The 25,493-nt window shown below is 40.1% G+C and overlaps 1 protein-coding gene across 11 annotated transcripts; it reads right to left on the bottom strand.

Moving 5' to 3' along the window:
• On the bottom strand, positions 1 to 11,471 carry Pdfr (Pigment-dispersing factor receptor). Of its 11 annotated transcripts, none has more exons than XM_076900654.1 (13): positions 10,787 to 11,471; positions 9,956 to 10,063; positions 6,390 to 6,550; positions 6,157 to 6,260; positions 5,509 to 5,653; positions 5,325 to 5,427; positions 4,646 to 4,766; positions 4,346 to 4,424; positions 4,167 to 4,252; positions 3,875 to 4,055; positions 3,081 to 3,195; positions 1,442 to 1,535; positions 649 to 830 (listed from the first exon to the last, which is right to left on the bottom strand). In XM_076900654.1, exons 1-13 carry the CDS (start codon positions 10,866 to 10,868, stop codon positions 791 to 793), a joined length of 1,419 nt encoding a protein of 472 aa, XP_076756769.1. In that variant the 5' UTR covers positions 10,869 to 11,471; the 3' UTR covers positions 649 to 790. The 11 variants fall into 11 exon arrangements, 4 of the variants coding, with proteins under 4 accessions (XP_076756768.1, XP_076756769.1, XP_076756771.1 ...); XM_076900656.1 differs by having other exon boundaries at positions 688 to 835; XR_013102216.1 differs by having other exon boundaries at positions 693 to 830; positions 1,352 to 1,535.
• Between the last annotated feature and the right edge of the window lie 14,022 nt (positions 11,472 to 25,493).

Here is a 25,493-nt window from a genome sequence, read left to right as displayed (position 1 = left end):
TATGTCACGATTATTTATTTACATTTTAAAAAACGCACAGCTGTAAAGTCGCCGAAGCAATGATACGTCCGCAAAATTAGTTAGCTTTATACCTAAATTACTCTGCACTTAACAAGGCTTAAAAATATTACACAGTATCGTTTATCGTACTAGTCAGTCCCTGATTTATAAAGAAAATATTACAAGTATTCTTTTGCGTTAAAAGACATAAACAGTGATATACATATCCAGTTAAAGTTTTATCCTAGAAACACGTTTCCGCTCTCGACTTTTTCTCCCAGACAGTATTTTCGTATATTGTTAAAAAAAAAACAGATATATACTCAAATTCCTTACCATAAATCCATGTAAAACAATTTTCATTATGAGAAAAATGAAGGTAGTGTACATTCACATGATTCTTACAGCAGACATTCATTTATCTTCAACTATTTTCTTCTCTCACTCATCATACTCGTACCTTCGCCTTTCACCCACTCTTCCTGAAAATCCACTCGATCAAACATTCCGTTAAATTGACAATGATACATCATATTCATTCTACAATGTCTCTAGATTAAATTTCAACAATAAATCCTATGAGAATCGCGCATTAGTTATCAGAACTTCAACTGGTCCAAGTCTTGTAGTGGACGATTATCGCGACCCGCCGCCACAATCAAATTTCCAGCCGAAATTTCGTGTTCTCTTGCCTTTAGGATAATATCCGAGTTGTCTAAGTGGTTCCTCGTTAACCAGAGTGGTTTAGAGTTCAGCTTTTCATGGTCTGAGGAAAATCTTGAAGCTTCGGTCAATGCTGAGGACTCCAGGGAAGCCCCATGGTCAGACTGCTGTTCTGAAACCGGAAATTAGAGTCGTTTCCATAGAGAATAAGTGTCATTGACGACAATACAATCTGTTCTGGTCAAGAAACACAAATTGGAGTCTAGAATTCGGTTCTTAAAGTGCACACAGGAAGAAATTCTTGGAATAAAAGAACTCGAAAAGAACCGAAGTGAAATTTAAAAGATTCGACATCATGCAAGATCTTCACATTCAAGCACAAACATGCCAGTGGTAATTCTCTCTCCAGAGACTTTTTAAACGAGCTGGGTATGGAAAAAGTTTGGTCATTTGGGAACAGTTAACAGAGCTTGTAAAACATTGAAGAAAAGAAACAAATCAAGAGAAACAAAGGATGTTCCACACCGACGTTTTTCCATATAAAGACTAGACACGACCAAGAAGTTTAAGCAACTGTACAATGAAGAAGCATACCAAATTTTTCTGTAATTACTGGTCTGCAGGTGTTAGCGTGGGAGGATGTGCAACGGTACATGTATGGTTCCGTGCTCATTCCGTGTGTTTTTACCTACTGATATGGTGTTGCGAGGAGGATCGACCGTCGATGCTGGTAATGATCTAAATGTGGATTGGCGAACTTTCCTCGATCATTACTCACTCGGCAGGTCGGTCCGGAGGTGGAGTGTTTCCACCTCGACAGCACAGTCTTATCCACCCGCTGGATCTCATCTCACCCTCCTCCATTTCGATCACTGCGTGTATCAATAATTGTTATTCCGTCATGTATTCCGATTCTTTCTTCTATTTTTTTTTACTAATGTTTTTTCCCTTAACAAAGTCATTTGTCGCAACAAAATTCTCGTTTCGAACACGTTCTTGCTTCATCATAACTGTTTTCTTTAATTCTAACTCATTGTACGATAATTTTAAATGTCTCGATGTTGTTAGAAACTTTTCAGGAGTTTAGAAAATAAAACGAAAAGCAAATTAGTGAATGGTAACGATGTGTTGTCTGTAATTTGATTGTTAACTTAATCTTCAATCGTAATCAACTCTTATCTCCGATCGTTTTAATTAGAAGCGAAATCGATCCGGAGGGTCTAAGTCAACACTTCTGAACCCTCGTTGAACTCGACTGGGTAAGAAAAACGATGGATAGCTATGGCTTTCATTACCTTGATTGAGATCACCTACATTGGTATGACAACACTTTTTTACTGTAAGAATATTAAGGTCATCGCGCAAGTAACTTCAACATCTTCCTAATGACTTTGTTAATAATTGAGATTATTCATTGGCGAGGTAATTCTGATTCGTATTTAAGTAATCTTTCAAGAACTTTCAATAAGAATACTTGCATCGAATATTACAGCAGGACGGTTTGATTGCATAACAAGAAATACGAATCGTGGCAAAGACTATAGTTAATTCCTCTGTCTTTAGAAACAGACTCGACTAAATTAATTTCGCATGGTCAGCTGCAATTTCCTCCGTTTTAATAATTGCTGTTTGCCAATTTGATGGTCAATTAAAAGGCATGCATCAAGCAAAGGGGAAACTTGCCTCATGCGAGCTAATTATGCGGAATGCGATACAGAAGCTGGCCGATTGCGTCCGTCCAACACTGCGTTACGAAAATTTCCCGGAATTAGCGGCGCAGCGAGTATCGAGATATCGAGTAACAAATCCATTTTGTTCGTTACGCATCAAATTGTTTAACGCACCGAGAATGCGAATGATTAATTTTATCCGCTAATTGAATAAAAGATACGAGCAGCCAGCAAATAAATATCTTCCTTTCTACACTGACAACTGGAAAAAAAAAAAAAGAAACGATAAATTCAGAGCTGCGTCCACTGATGCAGCGAATAATTGGAACGCGTATTCGCGCATCATAAATAAACATAAAGAGGCGAAGTAATAAATAAATATACGTATCTTGTTAACATACAGTAATAATCAGCTGCATGCATCGGTGACATCGAATTACGCCCTGGGATCATTTACGCTGTTCAACGTTAAACGAGAAATCAATATTTGCAATTCAACGTTCGCAGAGATATCCAAATGAAACGTGTACACGAAGCATTAAAAAGTGGTGAGAGGTATAGGAACGCTGCAAATGTTTGACAGAGAAAGAGGAATTTTCGAATAGTAAAAAGATGACAGATCCTACATTATTATACTGTCTTAATTAACATTAACAATAAGTAATCATCATCGAACGAGCCAAGATGACTGTCTGACAGTAAACTAGTATAAAGCTAATATACAAATATCAATTTATTCACACTTACCCGATGCAATTCTTTGTGGCTGGCAGCCACTGAAGGTCGACTGTCTCCTTGCTTGTAGATCGGTTCCTCTTAGAGAAAGATAAACGGAAATAGTCTTGTCCAGTGCGAGTCGCACCTGCAAATTGAATCGCGAACTGTTATTTAATTATGTCATTGGATTCACTGGTGAATCGCTGGATCAAGTGAGTCTGGACGATTCGATTAGAAACGAGAAGAATTGGTAAACACGCCGCGACGCGCACCAAGGGTAAACAGACTGACATCTCTGGACCATACGCCTCTGCGCTTACCACCCTCCATGACGTAATAAGGCGCCATTATTCAAACAAGAAAACTATAGTAACCTACATAGAAATAAAGTTTCTATTGCAAATGTCTGTAAATGTTGTCTACAGTTGTTCGTTTAAAGAAAACTTGAAAAGCTTTAAATTTAAACATCATTGAAGATTATCTGCAGACTATGTTGAATAATATTGTGTTCATCGACATGATTAATCAGTAATATGTTGATTACTTCTATTAGCTTGAATAGGTCAGTAACAATACTTTGTTGGTGGTTTGATCTGGCCTTGATGCTTCTGCAGATGCACTGGTTACAAAATTGTTTACAACGTGGTGCTCTCATGCATAATGTACGAGCGGGTGGCTTTCTTTCAATCGCCGCGGGACGTTAATCATTGATTGGAATTGTAACTTCGTAGCTTTGCTTTAGAACTCTCAATGATCGAGCACGAAAAGCGCAGTTTCGTCTAAGAACACGAGTGTTTCGAAATATTTACGACCAATTAGCTCACCTCGCCGTTTAAGAAGCAGTAAAGAGTTGCGATGAAGAGTCCTTGGAAGGATTGCAGGAAATGCGTGGAATAAGACCATAGCGCGAACTTCTTCACGTTGTGCAGAGGTGCATCGATCATGAAAAGTACGTTGGTGATGCCTAGTAGCGGGAGAAGCACCACAGCTGCCCTTACAGCTTTCCTGAAGGTAAAGCATAGAGAGTAAAGAATATTAAAACATGTCTTGATTGTATTCCACGCGCTGATCCTATAACACGTTGAGCAGTACAGAGTTTTAACGTTGTTCACTTACAGAACTTGCTCGATCTCGCTGGTATGACTCTGTCGCAGTTTCACCACGAGAACCCTGACGATATTCAACAGGAACAGAAAATTGAGCTGCAGGATTAAAGTCAATGCAATTCTTACAAATTATCTAGCAATGATATTCTAATAATATTCGATATTTTCGTTACAATTGGCGTTGCTTACCAATATTACTGCAAACCTAGGCCCCTCCAAGATCCAAAAGTACAAAGACAAATTATATCCGGACCAACATCTGGGGAACCTATTAGAAACATTACGATAACACTTGTGGTGTACTTTTGCTAGCAAAATCAGACTTAAATCAATTTCTACATCGTTCTAGAATATAGGTAGTGGTTTTTAAGATAATTAGAACCGAGGAAACTGTGTATGGTCGTTCTCAGGAGATGAGGTTCCAAACTTCGTTCACCTTTCGTTCCCTTTGGAAACTATTTCTTGTCGACGTGATCAAATTCAACTTACTTGGACTTTGGATGGTAATAGAACGCTGTAATAATGGCCCAAGCCAGTGTCATTAAGACGGGGCAGCCCCAGCCGATGAACCGGTACATTCTATAGTAAGAGTTCTCTTGAAACACCGTCACTGCAACAGTAATCGAAAGAGTTGCTGGATACTTGGAGTCGGATCGAGGAATTTTTAATCAAACTCTTGCAAGTTTTAATGACCGACAGTAAACTTTATCTAGGGGAGAACTTACGAAAAGTGGAACAATTGCTTAGGGGTGAATAATTTCATGTGACCTCATATGCAAGCTGTCCTGCGAACAATCCTCCGTCTCAAAGGTGTATGAGACGGACAGAGTAAAGAATAGGGGAGTAATATAATCTGCACGTATATATTATCCTTTGTAACGATTCATGTTTCACATTATTTTAAATCGACCATATAAATTAGTAATTTACTGTCGTTAAAATACGATGACATTTCATTCGGTTAATGTCAGCAACAGAGAGTTCATTTCGAACTGGAACTTTTAATATTGTAATGGAGACAGTTCCATAGAGATAACATCGGCAAAATCAAACTTTTAATTAGGATCGTAACGTTTTAGGATCTGAAGCAAGTCGTGGAAAGTTCGCTCATCAATCCAGTCGTGCACGAAGCAAAGGTAAATCGAGGATGCAGCACTCGATTGCTCACCAGTGACCATGTTGTGCAGGAACAGGCCTTCTATGAACATCCACATGAACATAGCGGTTTTCGCGTACTCCAGGAGGGCATAGCTTGCCTCGCATAGCACGGGCTGCAACGAAATGTAAAGTTATGAACTCACGTTTCGATTTCGTTTGACAGAAAATTTTCTAAGCAAGTAAAATTCACTCACAGTGTTTCCTATACCACGTTGAATGCCGTAAGTCTTTCTTCTCAGTATCTCCATGTCGATGTACACAGTTAATCGGATCACAACCTGTACAACCATGGCAACGAATAGGTTCTTGTGTATCCTGGTCCTGGTATTTCGCAGGGACCTAATTTACGCGAATGAAAGATTAGCCTAATAAATTTACTCGTGCACGTGTATTGGTAAATCAAATGGAAAGTATATCCCACAAATTGAAATCACCGGCGCTATTAGGGTCATTTCATTAATGATAAGTCCTGGCAAAAGCTTAACCCAGTTTCATGGCACAAACACGCTACCCTTCTTTTCAGTCGAATCGTAACTATGTACGAAGTCACGACTCTCTGTGTATCAGAGGAAACGAGGAGCAGCAAATAAATAGCATTGATTGTTCTTGAATGGAAAAATGTATTACAATCTCCCCGCAATACTCTTCTAATGGAATGAAAGTTTTAATATTGAAAGGAGGAGGAAGCAATATTTGCAGAAATTAATTCTCTTTCATTTCCTTCATACTTGGAAACTGTGATAACTTTCTTTCCCCCCCTGAATGAGATGTGGTCTTTTAAAATTAATTTTCCGCGCGTTATACGCTATGCAGGGGAATGAGTAAAGTAACGAATAGTTTACCTGAAACGGCAAAATATGGCAAGCGAAGCAAGCAACGCTACCAGTGAAATGCTTAAACCGACAAACTCCAAGGTGCGGGTTCTCTCAGCTATGTCCATCTTCATCTGGAAATACCAAGAAAGAAGTCACATACCACACGTTTATGTCCACATTCGATTCGTCTTATTATTCATATTCATTCGATATTGTTTACTTCCTTTTTAGTTTGGAAACTGTTGCTCAACGATACTCACATCACCCTCGATTGTGTTGGTGTACACCTTTCCATGAAGTCGGAGCATTTCTGGTGTCAGACAGGTCGTATAATTTGCCCAACCGTGAGGGGAATCCTCGTTGCTCGTTCCGTTTTGGCCCTCCCAACGGCCGTTGTAGCCACACTTCTTTTCCACGGATTCTAAACAAACACCATGATCATTTGACAGCCGCGTGTCTCACTCGTGGCACCGAGAACAAACTTGGACGAGCCGAATCGACTCGCCCTGGCCAACTGGTCTGTTTAATCAACAATTTGCCAGAACACCTGCCTGGCTTAAGGGAAATCTCGAACTTCAAACATTAGCTTAACCACCGTTTACCTAGGAACTTCCAGAGAAGTCGAACAATTACAGCCCTTGTCTATTGGCACATATAATTATACTAAAGTTTTTCTTCGATAATGGAACGTCAAAGTCTTCAGATTCTGGATGAGAAATTGATTTAGCAACTCGAATCAAATTACGTGGTAACTTCATTTAAAGCGTGATTCAATTAATTTCAGAAGATTGCTGTGTTCCTCGCTGGTCGAGGAATTGAACGCGCTTTGAAACTTGTTAATAATGTTCTTAAAATGTAATGCTTGAACGCCTGGAAACGAGCGACCCACCGTGAACCTACTTCCACAGCGTCAAGTGAATGGTTCATAGAGTCTTCGAGTGTAATATCTGTAATTTTCTGTTGGAAAATATTACTCCTGTGTAAGTAACGTGCTTTCGTCCAGTTTCATCCATTCGCAACTACTCCAAGAACATTACGAAGCGTACCAATGGAGTGGTTACGAGTGGATGAAACTGGACGAAAGCGGCAGCCTCTAGCTAAAAGATTTTCCGTGGAAATATCAGAAGACCACGAATATTCTATGAACGAGGGAATTTCAAAGGGGAGCCTATCTATCCAGACTGCCTACTTAAAATCTTTCTTAAAGCCTACGGAATCAGGGAACTTAACGTTCTCCAGACCCTCTCTCTATTCTTCTCTCTGACTCGTATCTCTAAATGCGTCCACGAAGCCAAGGACGTTAAAGAAAAGAGGAGCTATCGGTCCTACTTAGAGCCTGGCCACTCTCGATAGCCTGCGATTATCGCGATCATTACAGAAATGTCCTGAGAAAATTCTGAAACGTCGTTGGAGGTGCCTTCGATCTCCCACTTGAGAAATTTTGAATGTTCTTCTGCCAGGATTTTAATTACTACGCTGGCTCGCAGCCACCGTTAAAGTTTCCGCCGGCAAGTTCACCGCGGAACGTGGCGAACTATTCCGCTGGAGAGGCGATCCGTAGCGTCCGTGGATAAAACATCGTGAAACTTGAGAGTAACTCGCACCGCGAGGGTGTTCCGCCGTCGAGTAACGACGTTTCTGCGAGGCAACGTGAAAAGACGGCTCGAGTGAGGGCAAGTTTACCGCGCGGTTACCGCTGGTAACATGTCGCGGCGTTATCGAGTGCAATCAAAAGACGGAGAAGTGGGTCGAGTGCCGGGGGAGCTCGGTTCTTGTTCACCCTGTCTCACCGTTTATTGTCGTCGTCGAAACGGAAGTACATCGCGACCGCCCGCGGGTACAAGTTCAAGTGATCCGCGTGTGCATGCGAATCCCAGCCTCGAATCGATGCGTCCAACTGCTGAAACGTTCCCTGATTAAAAGTCGAGCGTCGGCTAAACAGCTGCATCGTTTCGTATTGCCTGCGCTGATCCTAATAATAACGAAAACAGGAACGATTGAGAAACAGGAACGTTGTATACGCACGAGCTACAACAAAAGTGGCAAGCAAACGGCTCGACGTTCGGTTAAAGTAATTGGAATTGAATCAATTTTAATTACCGCATCACGAACACGATTTCAATACGTGCACCTGAATGCACTTCGCAGCACATGTTATAGAAAATGAAACGTTCATACGAACCTCCCTAAATATCGTTTCGAAACTGTCTCATAACTTTGATTTGAAATTCACGATGTAAATGGAGATGAATATGTGAATATCCGTTTCTACAATTTATCTGTGCATACGTGTGTGTAATCATCCCTTCATCTTCCATTCACTTTGTTCGAATAATCCTTTGCAAATAAGGAAGTCGTGTTAAAGTTTAAATACCTCTGCGACTCGACCAATTTGCCTCGACCTATTTTAATGAGATAAAGAGTAAACATATTAAGGTGATGCCTGTGATCTATTGAATAAAGAAACTCGAGTAGTAGGCTAATTTGTTTTCTAAGTTACAGACATTTAACGAATCCGAGGAGCTGGACGTTCATCGATGATCCAACGGTGAACTGCGTTCAATCTGTCTGCAGCAATACTTTTAAATCCCCAGCCAGACTTCGCATTGCAACAACGGTAGAAAATTTGCATCCAGGTCGTGGCGCATGCAACGCTGAAGCGAGAAGCACAATCGAACACATCGCGGAGGAGAGGGGAACGATGACAACGCTCGCATCCAGTAGGATGTTGTTAATCCGCGACATGCAAATTTCTCTAGCCAGCTTTTTTCCACGCCTCGCGAATTACCCTAGGGTCGACACAATTCGTCGTTTGGAAAATTTCACTCGAGTCTTTTATGGAAATGATTGTTCCCGCGGTTGTACATGAATATCCCAAAAATTCCTGATTCCTGGTACCTCCAAGTATTTCTGGTTCTCGTTTTTCATATTTACATTTCGCTTCCTGAATTCTGCTATTCAGGTTTCACGTTCGATTTAGTATTTGTAATACAACAGCCAAGAATCCTTTCTTAATTCCAATGGTAGAGGGTAACAGTCTTGAATAGCAAGAAATCCAGAAGTACCAAGATGTCGCTTCGATTTTCAGATCATGCAAATACGCTGGAATGATGATACGAAACTAAAATTTGAATTGTAAAAGTACATCAAAGAATGAAACAACTTCCCTTTGCGGAGCAGCTTGTACTACCAAATCCCTTCCTTCTTCATTGAAGGGGACAGTTAAAGCTTTGGCAAATGGGGAAGAAAATTCCCATTTATTTTATTTGGTAAGTAATTTCCTCCTGGCTGTCTGTTCCTTTACGAAACCGTTCGAGAAACTGTATTAAATTCCTCTGTCCGTACATATCCAAACTGGTTGATGTGTAAGAGGATTTCTCGTGTATAGCTTTTAAACGGGAAGAAACTAAATATCCAGCGATTAGATGAAAAACTAAAGTATTTATCTGTTTCGCGTATGGTTGAGGTATTTAAAATTCCTTTTCAGCCCCGTTCGTACATGCACGCCTACTAAAGGAATTAAGCTCGCTGCGGCAAATGTCGGTGAATTGATTATTATTCAGAAGATTCTCTGAAAATCGCTTCATTCTCGTCTCGTGGATTCTGTGCTACGTTATGGAAACAACATGTTCAATTTTCACCAGGGTCTGCCGAAAAAAACCGCAATAATTAAAAAATTACCAGTTGGCCGGGTCTGTTTGTACAAAAATCATCCAATTATACTCTCCTCGGTATTTCTACCCTCACTTCGACGCGTGCTCTCTGATCAGATCCGCTAACAAGCAATTTAAATGTGCATTCATCAAGAGTCCGTGTTCGCACTTACTGGTCGTATCGAATCCATCCTCGAACGGGCACCTCTGCTTGATCGTCGTCGATGCTTTCGTAGGCGGCCAACAGAGCAACGAGTCCCAGACCGGCTCGCACCATAGCTCTGCGAAAAGAACGGGAACAGTCTGGCACTCAAACGAATGAAAGTAAATATTCATGTGTGTCTGTGACACCACACGTTGCTTCGCTGGGAGACAAGTGGTCGTGACAAAGCGTAGCGGAGAAGTGAAATGTCAGAACGTGCCTACCCCACTGAATACGAATTGTCCAGAACTAAATTTCGTGTCTGAAATTTCACAGCGCAGGATAGTCAAGGGTTCGTTTCCCAAAGCCACTCGTTTCTCTAAATGTTACGGAAATAGATGAGCAAAAGCCGACGACAGCAAGGCTTCCATGGAGATTTAACACTTTCCGAATTAATACGAAAGTACCTTCTGGATAGAAGAATATGAAAACTTTTTAAGCGTTATAGATGCGCCTGGTGACGGGCAACTGATCATACATCAAAGTCAAACGGTGACCGGGTGTATGACAGATTGCTCGTCGTCAGGCGCCAGGAATTTTGCATCTTCATCATTAAACAACGTAGAACGTCGATGAACGTGCATCTACACAAAAAATATTCTCATCATTTTACATTTTCAAATCGCACATAGCATCAGCTATGTTGCCTCGTGAGAATTGAATTTTTTTTTCCAATTTTGTGATTGGAATACACTTTATAATTCTCTAGCAAATCGAATATCGTGTGAAACCTGTTAATTGCGGAGGGATGCAGTAACCGAGGTTTACTTGCAATTACGGGAATTCTATCGCGCACACTTACCGCCATCCGGTGGCACAAAGTTCCTGTATCTGACGTTGCAGAAGTCCCGCGTGTTGTTTCCAATGGCATTGGCCACGTCCATGTTTCATCTAATTGTCCATTTTCTCTTCCTCTCGCCTCTATATCCTTTCCACCACGACGAAACGAACGAAGGTCCTCATAGAACGTAAACTGGCTACAGCAGAAACCGCGTCCCTTCGCCCTTTCTTCATTTCTTCCCTTTATCTTGTACTCCTCCTTATCACGGGGAACTGAATCGAGTCCGAGCTTTCCAATCGAATTCTCCCGCAGGCGTACGTTGTTTACGACTTGTCTACCTTCCCCGTGGCGAGTTCTGAGCGGCTAAATCCTTTATTTGGTGCGGAGGAACGCGAACAGAGGAGAACGGTATTTTCGCTGTACTGATGGACGCTCTCCGTTCGTTTGACCCTTTAAAGCGATAGACTGCATCGCTCTGCTAACTCCACGTTAATTTTATCACCACGTTATCCTCGTCACTGGACCCTTTGTTGCTTCCTTTTGACGACTAGTCAATTCTTCGCTATGATAAAAATAATAAAGGCTGTCCCATCCCTTTGAGGCTGCTGATTGCTTTGCTTCTTTATCCTTTGGAGATTTTGTGTGCGGCTAAATTACTCTGTGGACACGTTGGCCTGGCCGCAACTGAGAGGTTCCAGAATGAACTTTCTAACCTTGATATTTAAGATAATGAAATACTCTTAATATATGTATGATGGAAAGTAAAAAATATCTCTTTTAGAAAGCCGTGGCACGTAAATGCTTGTAAAAGCTGGCGTTAACGTTCACATCGGAGGTAACTGTCATTGGTCCACTTGCTGATTCTTCGTGAAAGGTTTCCCCTGAAAAAAGAAAAAGAACAAAATAAATAGTGCCAATCAGGAGAGACTAATTTAAGAAAAATTTGTCCGCGAGGGCATTGATCATCCAATGAGGATGAAATAAAATAAAGTATCGCCGCTTCTGGGATTCAAGGAACATCAAGACCAGACAGCGAAATTACCCATTTCTCGAGAATATCTAAAACCGCTTTTATCATTTCCGGAATTCGCGTTAACAAGTCTCTGACTTCCGACGACGGTTCGCTAGACTGGAAGTGATCCGTTTCCGCCCGTTTTGTAGTCCACGCCCACGTCGAATAATCACAAAAGATCAAAACCATTCTCATGATTGCATTGTTACCAAAATTAATGGACCTTCATCAATTAGAACACAATTTGGTGGAATTTTGACAAAGAGCTAAAAGAGCTTGCAATCTTTTTCAATTTTAAAATAGTACTACATTTACTGTTTTCTCAATTTGAAAATATCTCCATTTCTCTTCGCTTTATTAGATGTTCTACATGCTTCGAGGTTCTAGCGAAAATTCTAAAAACACGAGAGACATCTTTACACAATTTGAAATCGATTTCAAGTAGTAAAGTCAACGGTTAGTCGAACAGAATATTACTTTTACAATTCTAGCCCTTTACAATTGATTATAAATATTCGAATGCAAAAGTTTAATACACGAAGGCTTCTTCGAACCTGGGAATTGATTGCTTGTTGAAAGACTACTCCACTTTCGAACTTCTCATGGCGTAGTACGTATCAAATTCCATATCGAATTCGATATGTACAGTCATACTAAACTTCGATACAAACAGAAATTTTTATGAGCAAACTTTCAGCCGTCGCAACCGAAGGAACGTGGAAACATTGTCCCCGCGGACTGAAAACTTGTTTCCACGTATACGCAACCACGTAGATCATCTCTACCTTCGTTCTGAGAAACGGTGTGCAGGCAAATCGATTAGACTCGATTCATACTCTCCAACAACCATAAATATACTTGTAATTAACTTGAACGTAGTTATTATCCCTCTAAAATACCCTTTGATCGATAGCAAATTGCATCCAGAGAAATGAAACATCCTTCAGGCGCTCTAACATTATAAATAATCTTCGAATACTCTTGAGACGTTTAAGTGAGGCCTCTTGTACAGACATGCGATGTATAACGGGTTGCTAGGCACTCAAGGTACCTCTTTATTCTATTCCCTGAAAGAAGTTCTTAAAACGAACATAAAGATTAACAGAATTCCTTCGTAGCAGTCTTTTCAATTATTTAAATGAGGGAAACCCTGTCAATATTCAGAAGTATCGTGTTTCACAACTCGTAGAAATGCCAATTCACCGCCAGCAGCGTCTCGACATCGCCTTATTCGCATCAATGCAATTTTTATCGCCGCACGGAGGACCGAGGAGGCAGAGACCGACCGAGGGCGACAGTCTGACAGCCTCATTTTCGCCAGAGATCGATTGCTCGTGCCTCATTACCGTCTGAAAGCCGTCAACAAGGTGGGACAGATCTCGCGGAGCGACGTGCAGTTGTACTTTTCACCGATTGTGCACGATGATCAGAGTCGAAGTCGGTGGCGTAAGTTTCAAGTAACGAGCAGGAACTTCTTCCGAGCGTGGCTGAAATTGAAAATCGATCAGATGCGGAGGTAACGGTGAGGTGGGAAAATTATATGGAAGAATGGAATATAGTGAGACTCGGATGAGCGTAGTTTTACATTTAGATCGCTGATATGTTCCAACGGAGGAAGAAATCGAGAATTTATGAAATTCGAACGAAAATCCAATGCTATAGAGACGTTCGATTTGAACAATATTCTATGCGCAGAGAAAAAATTTCTTTTTGGATGAAGAAAATGGAACCTCTGCGTGAAACCTGCGGATTAATTAACATCAAATGCTCTACCAGAGGAAGAAAACAAAAGGCGCGTGCCAAAACTACCGATAAAAAGACTAATTTTCGGATCAGCAAGCAGCTTCCAGAGCGGAGTGGTGTTGAAGAAAAGGAAAAGGAAAGAAAGCACTCGTAGCCGACTGGATCATTGCCAAGAGGACGAAATCCTACGTGTGCAACGTGCATCCCTCCTTCGAGTCCCTGTATGAATAAAAACTGCACAGGAAATGTTACGTTGCGCTGGCAGAATCTTGTTCTCTGACATAGAAATGACCAGGTGAACTGATCCTTCCTTGAGGACAATAAATGATCTGCAAAAATGATTGAAACAGAATTGAAATTTTTTACCGAGTGCAAATGTTGACGTTTATGATATTAAAATTGTAAAATATATCCGATTACCAGAGTATGGCAGACTGCACTTTTTAATGTTCGAAACAACGTCAGAGACATATCTGTTGGGGTCCAAAATATTGTGCGTTACTTTTTGATGCTATGTTTTGAAATAACCAAACAATGCATAGGGAATCGCCTCAGGACAGAGGCGATGTTCCAGCAAAAGGCAGGTGTTCCAGCGAAATAGGTCAAGCAGAAGATCAACACGTATCACGAACAAAGAATTCAAAGCCAGATATAATCTATCTATGGTAAATTTCCGTCTTGTTTCTACGTAAGAATACACTGGACTCCGTTCTCTCAAAGTACATTGTCCTTTTCTCAGGTTCTTTGCTAGACACACCTCCTGGAATATAAATCGAAACTATTTTACACGCGCTCTGCTTATAATTCAATTATACTGAGTTTAAATGCTGAGGATTTATCAAGTTTAATCGTTCCAGCTGAGTAGTTTTTTAGTAGAGCATCAAACTACTGATAAACTTATTTCAAATTCGCACTTAAGTACGAGTTTCTCTTTTGCCCCAAATCTCATTAGGTAACGACTTCTGCTATCTCATTTCTCGCGTCTTGGGAGACATTACAGCCCCTGAAGCATCCTCTTCAGGGCGACTATGTCTAGCTCATGGGGACTTATTAGATTCGTGTCTCTCGTGTCTCCACGCATCATCAGGCACGCCAAGAAAGTTTTCAGATCCAGTTGCTAGATCCCAGGATCACGTTGATTGCCATTACGTAGTCGGAACAAGTTCCTTCAAACGTGAAACAACCAGAAAACAGCTGTTTAAAAGTGCATCGCGGGCAACGAAGAAAGTAACGACAACGAATGCCTGATCAAATTTTCAGGGGATTTATTTCCACTGAAATTGGAGTCCCGAGGCTGCCTCACGTTTGCAATTAATTTGCAAGTCTATGGGTTCACCAGAGGAAAGAAGGCTACTAAGAACATTCTTTCCTCTCGGTGAAAGCAATTTTTTTAACTTCACTGCGGACATCAAACTAATCGGATTTTACTCTTTCCTGGATTGTTTTCAAGGCGGTAACGGAACTGCAGAAACTTTCATTATCTCGGAAATTTCAGTAATAGGGTAACATTAAACCGCAGTATAGCGTATGTATGAGATGATACAAAGTAAACTCATTGCTGTTCTGTGAACTACATACAGAATTTATCCAAAAAGTCTTCTCATAACATAAAACAATCCCTATTGTATGAAAAATGTTCGTTAATTTGAATAATACCTCTGTACTCTAGAAAGAATCCGCGCGTGAATCGATGAATTCCTATACTGGAGGCTATACGAGCCAGCCAACAAATTCTGATCATTAGAACGATTCTCCACAATGGGGGAGCATCTCACGAATCGCGAAACTTTCCTCCGTTAAAAGCAGTCGGTCCCCTTAAAATGGAAATCTTGATCGTGACTGCTTCATTCCTGGCTCACGCCGGAATTCCACCGCGAAATGGGACGATCGATTGCAAGAGTGGTCGAGGTGGGCAAGGACAACGGAGTTTTTGTAGGTCAGAAATCCCACCGTGCCGCCAGCTCGTATCAACCAGCTGGAAAAAGTGTAAGAACCACTTGCCTCTTTGCTCTGAACAATCTTACCATGGAAATGTGTAAAAACAATTAGCTGCAAACCTTCAGCTAACATTCAACCCTTCTGCTTCCACTTTTTATTCCACCACGAAGTCCACCGCCGACCCACGAAAAGCGCAATGAACCGAAATGCAAAGAATTTGCCTTTTCGAGGGGTACTAGAAAACATTAAATCGTATAAACGATCCTGATCAGAATTAGGATGATTAATACGAGGGTAAAAGTAAAGACTCGCCAAAAAGTAAGAATCCAATTACTCACTCTCCACCCTTCAACATATACGTGTATAAGGATCAACGTAGTTAACGGACAGAGTTCCGCAGAATCTTATATCATCTTCCAGGCAAGATTGAACAGGTTGTTAATCTTGAAATTAATACAGCACCTAATCTCCATCATTGCCGCTACTTAAGTAATCACACGCTCTCCAATTAAAGTTTCACGGCCTTCTTATCTTATCAATCCGTTTACGAAGCAACGATAAACGGTTTTAGACCCAACGAATTCTAGACGAGAACGGTTTCCCTGTTAAGGCAAGACAAGATAGATATTTCTGGGTATTGATAAAAGCTGTTCTTATATATCCACAGCCTCTGATTTAGGCAAGAGCAAGCAGAAACAAAGTGAAAGGATCGATATGCATGGATCAAAAAGCCGAAAGAGCTCACCTGATGAGCCGCTTGAGCCCCAGATTTCGCGTTAATTGGCCAACAATGTCCAAGGTATTCCCTGCGCGTCAAATAACGTCCTTTGGGCTTAACGTGGCCACCTCATGTTTAATTACAGCGTTATCCATTGGCTAGTATCATCGAGCACAATTATTTAATGTAGGGATGGGAAAAGCTGATTTTAACTTTGCAAATTCCCTGGAGAATATCGTTCTGATGGGATATTCCAGTTTCCAAAAGTTATAACGGTTTGATTAAGTGTTGGAATAAGTGGGAAATGGCTTGGATCTGTAATGAAAGATACGTGTGGGCTTGTTAGAGGTACCCCTTTGAAGAAGTTAGATGACGTGGGTTTGAAATGTCTTGGGACTGATGGTTCCCAACGATCGTGATGCTTTTACAATTTTGACTAATGGATTATTTGAGATCAAAGGCAAACACATCAATAAAGATTAGAGATTTCAGGACAATATCAGTTTTGATGAAACTCAAATCTGGCGCTTGGGAAATGACTGAAAATTGGCAAATGCCAAATTTGAATTTTACTAGCTAGGCGCAGAAATGATGAAGTTATGGTCTGCGATGCTATTTCGTCAAGTGGTGACGAAAATTTAGAATTCATAGAGTGGAATATGAATAAACCGGCTCAGTTGAATATCCTAAAAAAAGCGCAGCTAAATTACATTAGTTAAAACTACCGTCTTGGTGTAACAAATAAAAGATATCTATCATTTACAATCTCTCTATATAATGTTAAATAAAACGAACGTGCAGCATGAATCGTGTTATATAAAAAATATTTTATCGTGTGAGATACAATTTTCCAGAAAAATGTCTTTGAAAATCAATAGAGTAAGCGAACACTGATAGATACCTTGCGCAACAGCCTTCGCTATGGATTGTTACTACAATTCGTTCTATATACATCACAGATCTTCAGAAAAGGTATCGTTCGATACGTTACATAAATGAAATAACATTTCAGGAGATCCTAATCCTCTTTTTTTATGTGTTCAAAGGGTACGACAAGGGTCTGCGGTAAAAGTTATTACGTAAAATAAATATAAGCGTGTTCTTCGGATAATGATAGCTGACGGGGGAAAGGTCGCTAAGTTTTTATATGAGAACAGGAGAAAGTTAAATGAGGACTTGTAGGAAAACTAGTACAGCTTGAGAGACGAGAGTGGAAACCGGAGAACGATGTCCACCATGGTTATTAAGTTATGAAACTGTCCTCACGCCCATTGGATAATTAATTGAAGAAATATTAACACTATCCGTCACAAACATGATGCACAGTGACATTGATGAATTATTTTAAGGCTGACATTTCCATTTAAGCGAGTCAAATTAATGGGAAATGAACTTTCCAATCGTACTTCGTTTTTATACATTCGACATTAAAAGTTGTACGGGGAAAGCATGTACAATGTACTTCAGATTCATTGACTTTTCTTTCGCTTTGTCAATTTTTTCTAGGAACTGGTATTTCGCGCGAATTCCACCAACGCAAAAATTTAAATATTCCAGAAAATAAAACGTGGAAATAGAATTGAACGCGCTCTACTTACTCGTCGCAGAATTGAGCACAGCTCAAAGCATTGAAATTTGAATATAGTGGAAGAGAAAACCGAGCAGCTCGAGTTTAAAAAAATTTGTCCCAATTTAAATTTTGAAGCATGTCGTCGTGAGAAAAACGATAAGAATACTTGTTGCATCGTATATTCAATTTGCCGTCATCTGATCCGCAAAAAAAGTCCTCCAGTTAAATTAGAAATGTAATCAAACCGGAAACCAAGCTGTCGTCAACGAGTAAATCCCTAAAGGAGAGGTTCTTAGCCCTGAAAGAGAACATTTCAAAGACAGATCAACGGAGCATTTAAACTGCAGTGACATTGGCATTAACCGTGATCCTAATCCGTGGCGTTTCACGTAAAACCAGCGCTACCGAAGCGAACTTTCAAGGGGTGTCTCGTTAAAAAGTTGCTAGCCGTGCGACCGACGAATTAAGCCCGCTTTGGAAGTTGGTTTTTCAGCCCCTGAAAAGGCTGTTCTACTTTTTTCACTCGATCAAAAATTAGATTCGAGCCTTTATAGAAAGAGAGTCCGCGTGACTTGCCACGGCGATCGTTCGCCCTCAGCCATGACTTCTTGTTAAGGGAACTGAATGGAAATTTAGTCCCTTTGACGTTTCTTTGCCTACGTTTTATTGCATTCCCTAACGGAAAAACAAGAACCAGGCGACAAGAAAAGAATATTTGATTGTGAAACGCGAGGACACGCACGGAAAATGCAAAACGAGTCGATTTCCTTTACGGTCGCTCGTCAAATATCCATGTAGGTACGAATTAGGAGAAAGAACTGACTGCCCACAAATTGCGAATGTGGAAAACTGTGGGATAATTTGTCTTACTAACAGTTAAGCAGATACGGTAGTTTCCACGAGAAAAAATAAATTGTCACGATTCCCATGACGCTCGTTAACGCACAACGGTAATAGCAAATAATTCAGTTTACTTGCGAAATGTCGTAACGTGAGGCTGGATCGAATGAAAATACGGTGTTTCATGGTACGAGGAGCAAGAGAAATAATCGTAATCGAACGACCTGCTATTTTAGCTGCGAAGGAACCTAAATATTTGTTGCCCGTCAAAATTGTCATTCTGATCGGTGGCCGGATGATTAAATAAACAACCGCGATTCAATTATGCAGAACCTTGTAATAATCGTGAAACGTATGTGGTCCTATAGCGTCCTGTCCCTGCACGCAACGGTCGGCTGTGCCACTCGGATTTTAATGTAACGTAATCTCATTGGAATGTAGTTGGAATTTAATTTCTGAATTTTCAGGCACTTACTGAAAGATCTCCGTCATTGGAATGCAGCTGAACGAGAATTTGGTTAATTTTCTTCTTTTTCTTTCCTACTTGCTATTTAATCTAGTTTCACCGATATTATATGTGCAATAAAAGAAGCCTAGCCATTCTTTACCCTGCAAAAAATAGTTTGCGGTTATTAATAATAAAGATAGTTGAAATTTTCATTAGTGGAAAGAAGATAGATTCGATAGATATAGTTCTACAGTCGATGAATTGATCGTTCCAGCTTCATGAAACGGGTAAGTCGAAGGTAGAACGTTCTAACAAGATTGAAGTCGACGGTGCAATTAATCGACAGACCTGACATATTAATTCCAAATGGTTTCCAGTTGTACGAGACATGTTTCACTCGGGTAGTGAACGATGACGATTGTAGATACACACATGGAGGTTTCTTTTATTTGCCGGACAAGCTGCTCCAATAAATCTACTATGAAATACCGAGGGAAAATATTTCCAACTTTACGAGCACAGCATTCGCTTGGCCAAGGCGTAATGTCCAAGGAAAATATACTTCAAGTAACAGAGAACACCTGAAGAATAAGGAGAAGTATCATCAAAGAAGGACGAATGCTAAAGTAAAATAAAAGAAAAATAAATATAATTATAAGTTATAAAAGAAACCCGTAGAGAAAAATATTACTTCATTAGAAAAATCTTGGCTTCAAAGGATATATAAATGATAAGAAAACGATGAGGTGCACACGTCTACTGTATGACGAAGAGGACATTTTCCATGCGACAGATATACATCCAATTTATGTCCCAGAAACGGAGCTACGAGGGCAGACTTGGAGCGCCTAGTGTGAAGCAACCTGGCCTTCCACCATTACCCCATGAACGCATCCGGTGTATGGCGGGTTGCACGCCTACAGGCAATCGCACCGATCAATCTATAAACCCACGTTCAATCGGCATTCTGCGATTGCTGGCATAGTTGTAGCGTTTAACTGGAACGCCACGGTGAACTTACGCTCCTCTCGTTTCTCCTCAAATCCGGCTGCTAATTAGCGTAATATCGCGCGTCCATTGTTCACCAGTGGCTATGCCGCGAATCTACATTTCCCATCCTGATCACGAAACCTTGACCTGGTTGAACGTTTAACGGTTGAAACTCCTCGTCTACCTCAAGATTCCTTGCGATCCCCTTTGCGATGATCTTTTCGAGCACTGGCACTTAATAGGCCGGGGATTAGAGCGTTCTGTCGAAATGGAAAAATTTTAATTACACTATAATGTAGCAAGTAATCTGATCTGGTTTTGTAATTATAATTTGTTGCAAAGTTTGATTAAACTCGTAGTTTTTTAGTATCTTGATTATCTTCGTAATTAGTTGAGTAATTGGATGAAACCGTGGAGAACGTTAATATGGTACAGCAACAGTACTGATACAGCATACTGGTTATTTATTCATTTGATACCAAGCATCCATATGCCAGTGGGTAATGGCAATATTATAAAATTCACATAGAATGACCATAAATGTTCTAATTACATGCCGCTCTGTTTTAATGAGTTAAGGTATATGTAGCCTGTACAATATTCGCACGGTTCAACGATCACTGTGATCACAAAGGCCAATAGAATCGAGAAAATGAGAGGGAAATTTATGCAACACACGAAAAGATCAAGCTATAGGCAACATAATGTCTGCCGCGTGGGTGAATGATGCTTGTTGTCAAAGAGAGAAATCATAGTTCTTGAAACGCGCATAACTGCGATGCTTTGCGTACCAAGTTCGATGACCTGCGGTTCAGTCGCTCAGAGTTGAACAAAGTTACACTGTCTCCGATAAGTTATGTACCACAGTTAAGAACAACTTCGCTAGAACTATTCTAATTCTAATTCTACCAGTTCTTATGTGAAATTACATCGCAAAACGTGAATTCCATCATTTGAAAGGAAATCTTCTACTGTCACTGGTGTAAAAAGCTTCTTAGATTTGTTTTTCAATGGATTTTAATTCCGCGATATAAAAATAAGTTCAAGTAACGAGTTAAGGTGTGAAACTACATTCTGAGTCCCTTAAGTGCGCCACATATTTTCATTTCATTTGCAATTCAAGAATCTGCTGACCGATTCAAAGATCCAACGGAAAAGTCAATGGAAAACAGGTAGGCTATGCATGTTCTGAGAAATTCAAGATAGTACGCTAGCCGAAGAGGAGGAACGACAACCCTTTGAAAGAAACAAATATAGACAAGAAATGCGACTGACAACTCCATAACGTTTCTCAAAATATTCAAAGCCGATTTCCGTCAAACGTCTCAATGGATTCCAGATGTAGCATCTACAGCCTTAGAATTATTATAATAAAAAATGGAACCAACGTGAAATCGCATTGAAGCTGTACGAACTCGAATCGTTTTTCCAAGCGCAGAAAAATAAAAAAGAAATTGCTCGTGCCTCCTGTTTCACGCTACCTCGCAAAATCATTTTATTTCTCCTGTTATATTGGGTTACACAGGGCAATGAAATAAAATGAATAACAAAGCTTGATCGTGTTTCGTGCTTTTTTAATTCGACTGTGTTTCCACAAAACAGTTTCCGATGGAGGGAGGAGACGTCGATGGTGCTGGAGAAGAAATATCGCGGGAGTTGTGGATAATTGGAAATCTCGAGTGTGCATTGACGGGGTGCATGCATGAATAATTACGTACGAGGAATCTAAGCGAACATAGAAGCTGCACTCTGAACAATATTGCCTCTATCTAATGTATTATTTTCCATCGTATATTCCTGGCCAAATAGAACGCGGTACAGCGTGGGATATCGTTCTTCTATTAATGAGATGGAAATAGTGGGGGATGGCGCGATCTGTGTACTCTGCTGCGTTTATTGGGCTGAACAAAACGGTCGGAAAATATGATTTTTGCAGTGGAAAATTTTTCTTTGCAATTATTCGAAAAGTGTCGACCAGTTACAGGTATATATATAGTTGCTAGTAATTACTAAAAAAAAAAAGTGACGTCGCACCACAAAAAATTAGGGAAAACTTTCATCAACTTTTATAAATTTTCGCACACATTATCCACCATTTCCATTTGAAAACATTGATCTATATTTTCCAAACAGAACCTATTGATACTCCAAGCTTTCCTACTTTTCAATCCTCTAGATCAAGTCAAGGGAGAAAAAGAATCCGACAAATTATTTCAAGTACCACTGAGAAGACTCACCGGGTGCAGTGCAGCAGTCAGTGAAGTTTTCAAACTAAGAATAGATGCTGGACCAGTCAAGTAAGGTGGTTAAGGAGTCGAGCGGCGAGTTCACGGTAACGGGAAGCGACGCGAACGGGACAACGTACGCGCGGTAACTGTTCCGGGTTAGGTAGGAACGCATCTGGTCGCGCAAGGAGTCGCGCCTTTGCCCCTCTGCGGTGCGATGCCCGGAAGGTTGCTCGTTCAGTGTGAATCCTTGTTCAAGCCAGCCGATTACAAGGACTAACCACCGTGCTTGTCGCGACGGCGAATTATCATGCGAGCAACAAAGAACATTGTTATCTATCTTAAGGTCTCTGGTTTGAATGTTTGTTACGCTTGAGTGTTTTTATTACCGAGTTTTGTCTTCATCCTCTTCCAACATATGCAAAATCATCTTGTTCTAGTTGCATATTTTGCTGTATCCTTAAATTTGTTTCCTTGAAAACGATCAATAATATATTTTTCCTTTTTCAATGGCTTAGCACAACTATTAGCAAATTTATATGACTCGTCCTCTATTCTACAAAGTACCAGTAGAGCACAAATGCTATTTACGCATTGTATCTATTTGTAGTACCTGCATATTTGTTTATTGAATGTATGTATATGTGCAGTTATTTAGTTAATCGTGTTATTATGTGTACCTTCGCGTAATTAGACAAACATACGAAAAGTAGAGGAACCAGAGAAAGTTGTATTATAGAGAAAAATAATTTTACATTCACCTAAAATGGAGGACTCGTTTCTATTAAAGTAATACTCAAAAAATAATGTTCTATAAATATTCATCGCATCACTCACCAATCTGAATGTCCATCGAATTGTGCCAAGCCGTCTCAATAGTGGAAATAACAATCGTATAGTTTCGCATTGAAGGGCAAAGTGCAATTCATTCCACTTACGTAAACGCATGGGCGGAAAGAAAGCAGGTCCTAGCCTGGTGTATTAATTAAACGGATTGCTGATTACGTAAACGCCAGAGACCTTTAATTAATTTGAATAATAGGACGTTAAGCGTTGATCAAGCGAATTGCCATTAATTTCAAAATACAATGTCCTTGGTTGTTGGACTGTACACGTGCTGGAGTTGGTCTCACGTGGCCCTTAGGACACGTGATCCACCATGGCCACGTGATGAGAAAGGGAAGAAGGATATTCTTTCTTTCTAGCGAAAACCAGCGAACAGCTCTTTCCTACTACGTGACTACGCTTTTAACCACTTCCAATCTTTGCATAACCGTTCGGGTCAAGAAAATCCGACCAGTCTCCCTCTCCAGGATTGATTATCTACAAGCTGATTTAGACTTGCAGGATAAATGTATGAGTCCACCGAAGAAGATATCTCTTTAAAGAAAAATATGCTATTTTAAGAGTTTCTTTTTGCTACTGGTTTAGGATTTCTTAAGGTAGATTACGTAAATACTTACATTTTTCAAGAAACTCATTTGTGATCTCCATTGTTAGTTCATAGTAGTATCGTACAGTGTAACTGCAACGTGATATACCTGAAATAAATACAATTTGTGATCAAAATGTGTTTCACATTGTAGAATAATTGATCATACATAAAATGTACATACCTACGACAGTGGAATTACAGTTGAAAGCATTTTACAGTACACGTATACCACGGACGTGGACAGGGCTGAAAATAGAATTAAAATAAGTTGGAGCATAAAATTAATTGAATCCAAAAAGTCAATAAATGTCCGAGCTTGAATTTTACTCGACGATTAAATGTCCAATCTGTTAAACAAAATGGTACAAGCACTGCTAACGCGCAATTCTGAATCGATAAAAATTTCAGGACGACACTTCAAAAATAATCTGAATAAATCTGGTATTAAAATAAACGATAATGCAACCATCTGAAAACCGATTTCATTTTCGCGTTACAGATACAAAAAAGGGGGTGTACATGGAACCACGCATATTGGAAAAATGATTGCATTCAACGATCTCCTTTTAGAAAATAAGTTTCGTTGCACGAGGACGATGTTACAATAAACCTCGTGTGAAATCGAAACATGATCCATGATCTTTTCATACAACGCCGCTCAAAAGCTTGACATCGTCTATTTTCGCTTGAATAGAACATGCCACGGCTTTTCAACCGTGACGTTGGTGCAACAGGTAATAATATTTCCGATTGAAAGTTGTCACGAATCGACTTTGTTTTTAAAAGTTGATTTCAATACCATTTTTAGGATCTTTGTTCTTAATTAATTAGGTAACATTACCATACACCAATGTTACATGACACTATAGGAGAGTAAACAAAAAATAATCGAAGAAGAGGGCGATGTGGGAGGAGAATATGTATAATGCAGACAGAAAAAAGGTGAAAGGTGAATGGAAGGGCGAGGCACAGGTAGGCAGAGTGGGTGATCGAATGGTGGGGATTATGGGCGAAAGGGAAGACCAAAACAGGGGATAGTAACCAATGAGAGTGGGCAATGAAAAACGGGAGTACATAAAGAGGGAAATAATTATACAAAGAAGATCAAAAAGAGGGAAGGGACTCTAGAGAGAGTCGTGAGAAAGAGAAGGCGTGTCTAACTGGGCAGTACTCGTACGATAAAAAATTCTTAATAGTACTCTAGGCTGTGTAATTAATATCCAATAAAAGGAATTTCCGACAAAGACAAATTCTCGCAGCAGGAAGTATCCAACAAAAAATGATAATGATATCAAAACAGAACAGGAAATCTCTCAGAAAGAGAGTATTCAGATGAAAAAGAGAATCTCTGAATGAAAATTGAGTAAAACGAAGTACCTATAAAACAAGGATCTGCTAAAAAGAATAATATTGAAATAAATATCTTCTGAACAGCACAATTCCGAATGACCGGGCGAAAAGCGTATAAAATAAAAAATGCTACACAAACAACTATCGACATGGTATTGTTATCGACAATTTTGCCAATTGTCCCCGAGGACATCGCGAGTGGGCAGATCGGGCTAAAAGAGAGCCGGAAACCTCGATGAACCAAAGCGGTATATTTGCCAACGTTTTGTCTTTTTTCCTCCACGTGGAACGGTGGTTCCGCATACGGGCTGCTCGATGAATTTAATGGAGGATTTTAATAGGAGAGGGGCAACTGGGTCGAGAGGGGGTTCGCATCCCTTCCTCCTTGGCTGGTAAAACAATGCTCTATATATACACGTGGACTGAAGTTTATTAATTTCGCGCCGACTTCCAAGACAA

The sequence above is a fragment of the Xylocopa sonorina genome, chromosome 9 (assembly GCF_050948175.1).
Source record: "Xylocopa sonorina isolate GNS202 chromosome 9, iyXylSono1_principal, whole genome shotgun sequence".
Lineage (NCBI taxonomy): Eukaryota > Metazoa > Arthropoda > Insecta > Hymenoptera > Apidae > Xylocopa > Xylocopa sonorina.
Note: the sequence above shows the minus strand (reverse complement) of the source record. Positions and strands in the feature narration are given on the sequence as shown.

What these genes read in the sequence shown, in the direction of transcription:
- Pdfr (XM_076900653.1), bottom strand. Translation starts at nt 10,868, where the DNA reads ATGGACGTGGCCAATGCCATTGGAAACAACACGCGGGACTTCTGCAAC. An exon ending in GGATGGATTCGATACGACCA is followed by an intron (nt 6,551 to 9,955) that starts GTAAGTGCGAAC and finishes GTGTTTGTTTAG; the next exon opens with AATCCGTGGAAAAGAAGTGT. An exon ending in ACTGCTTCTTAAACGGCGAG is followed by an intron (nt 3,196 to 3,874) that starts GTGAGCTAATTG and finishes TTCAATTTGCAG; the next exon opens with GTGCGACTCGCACTGGACAA.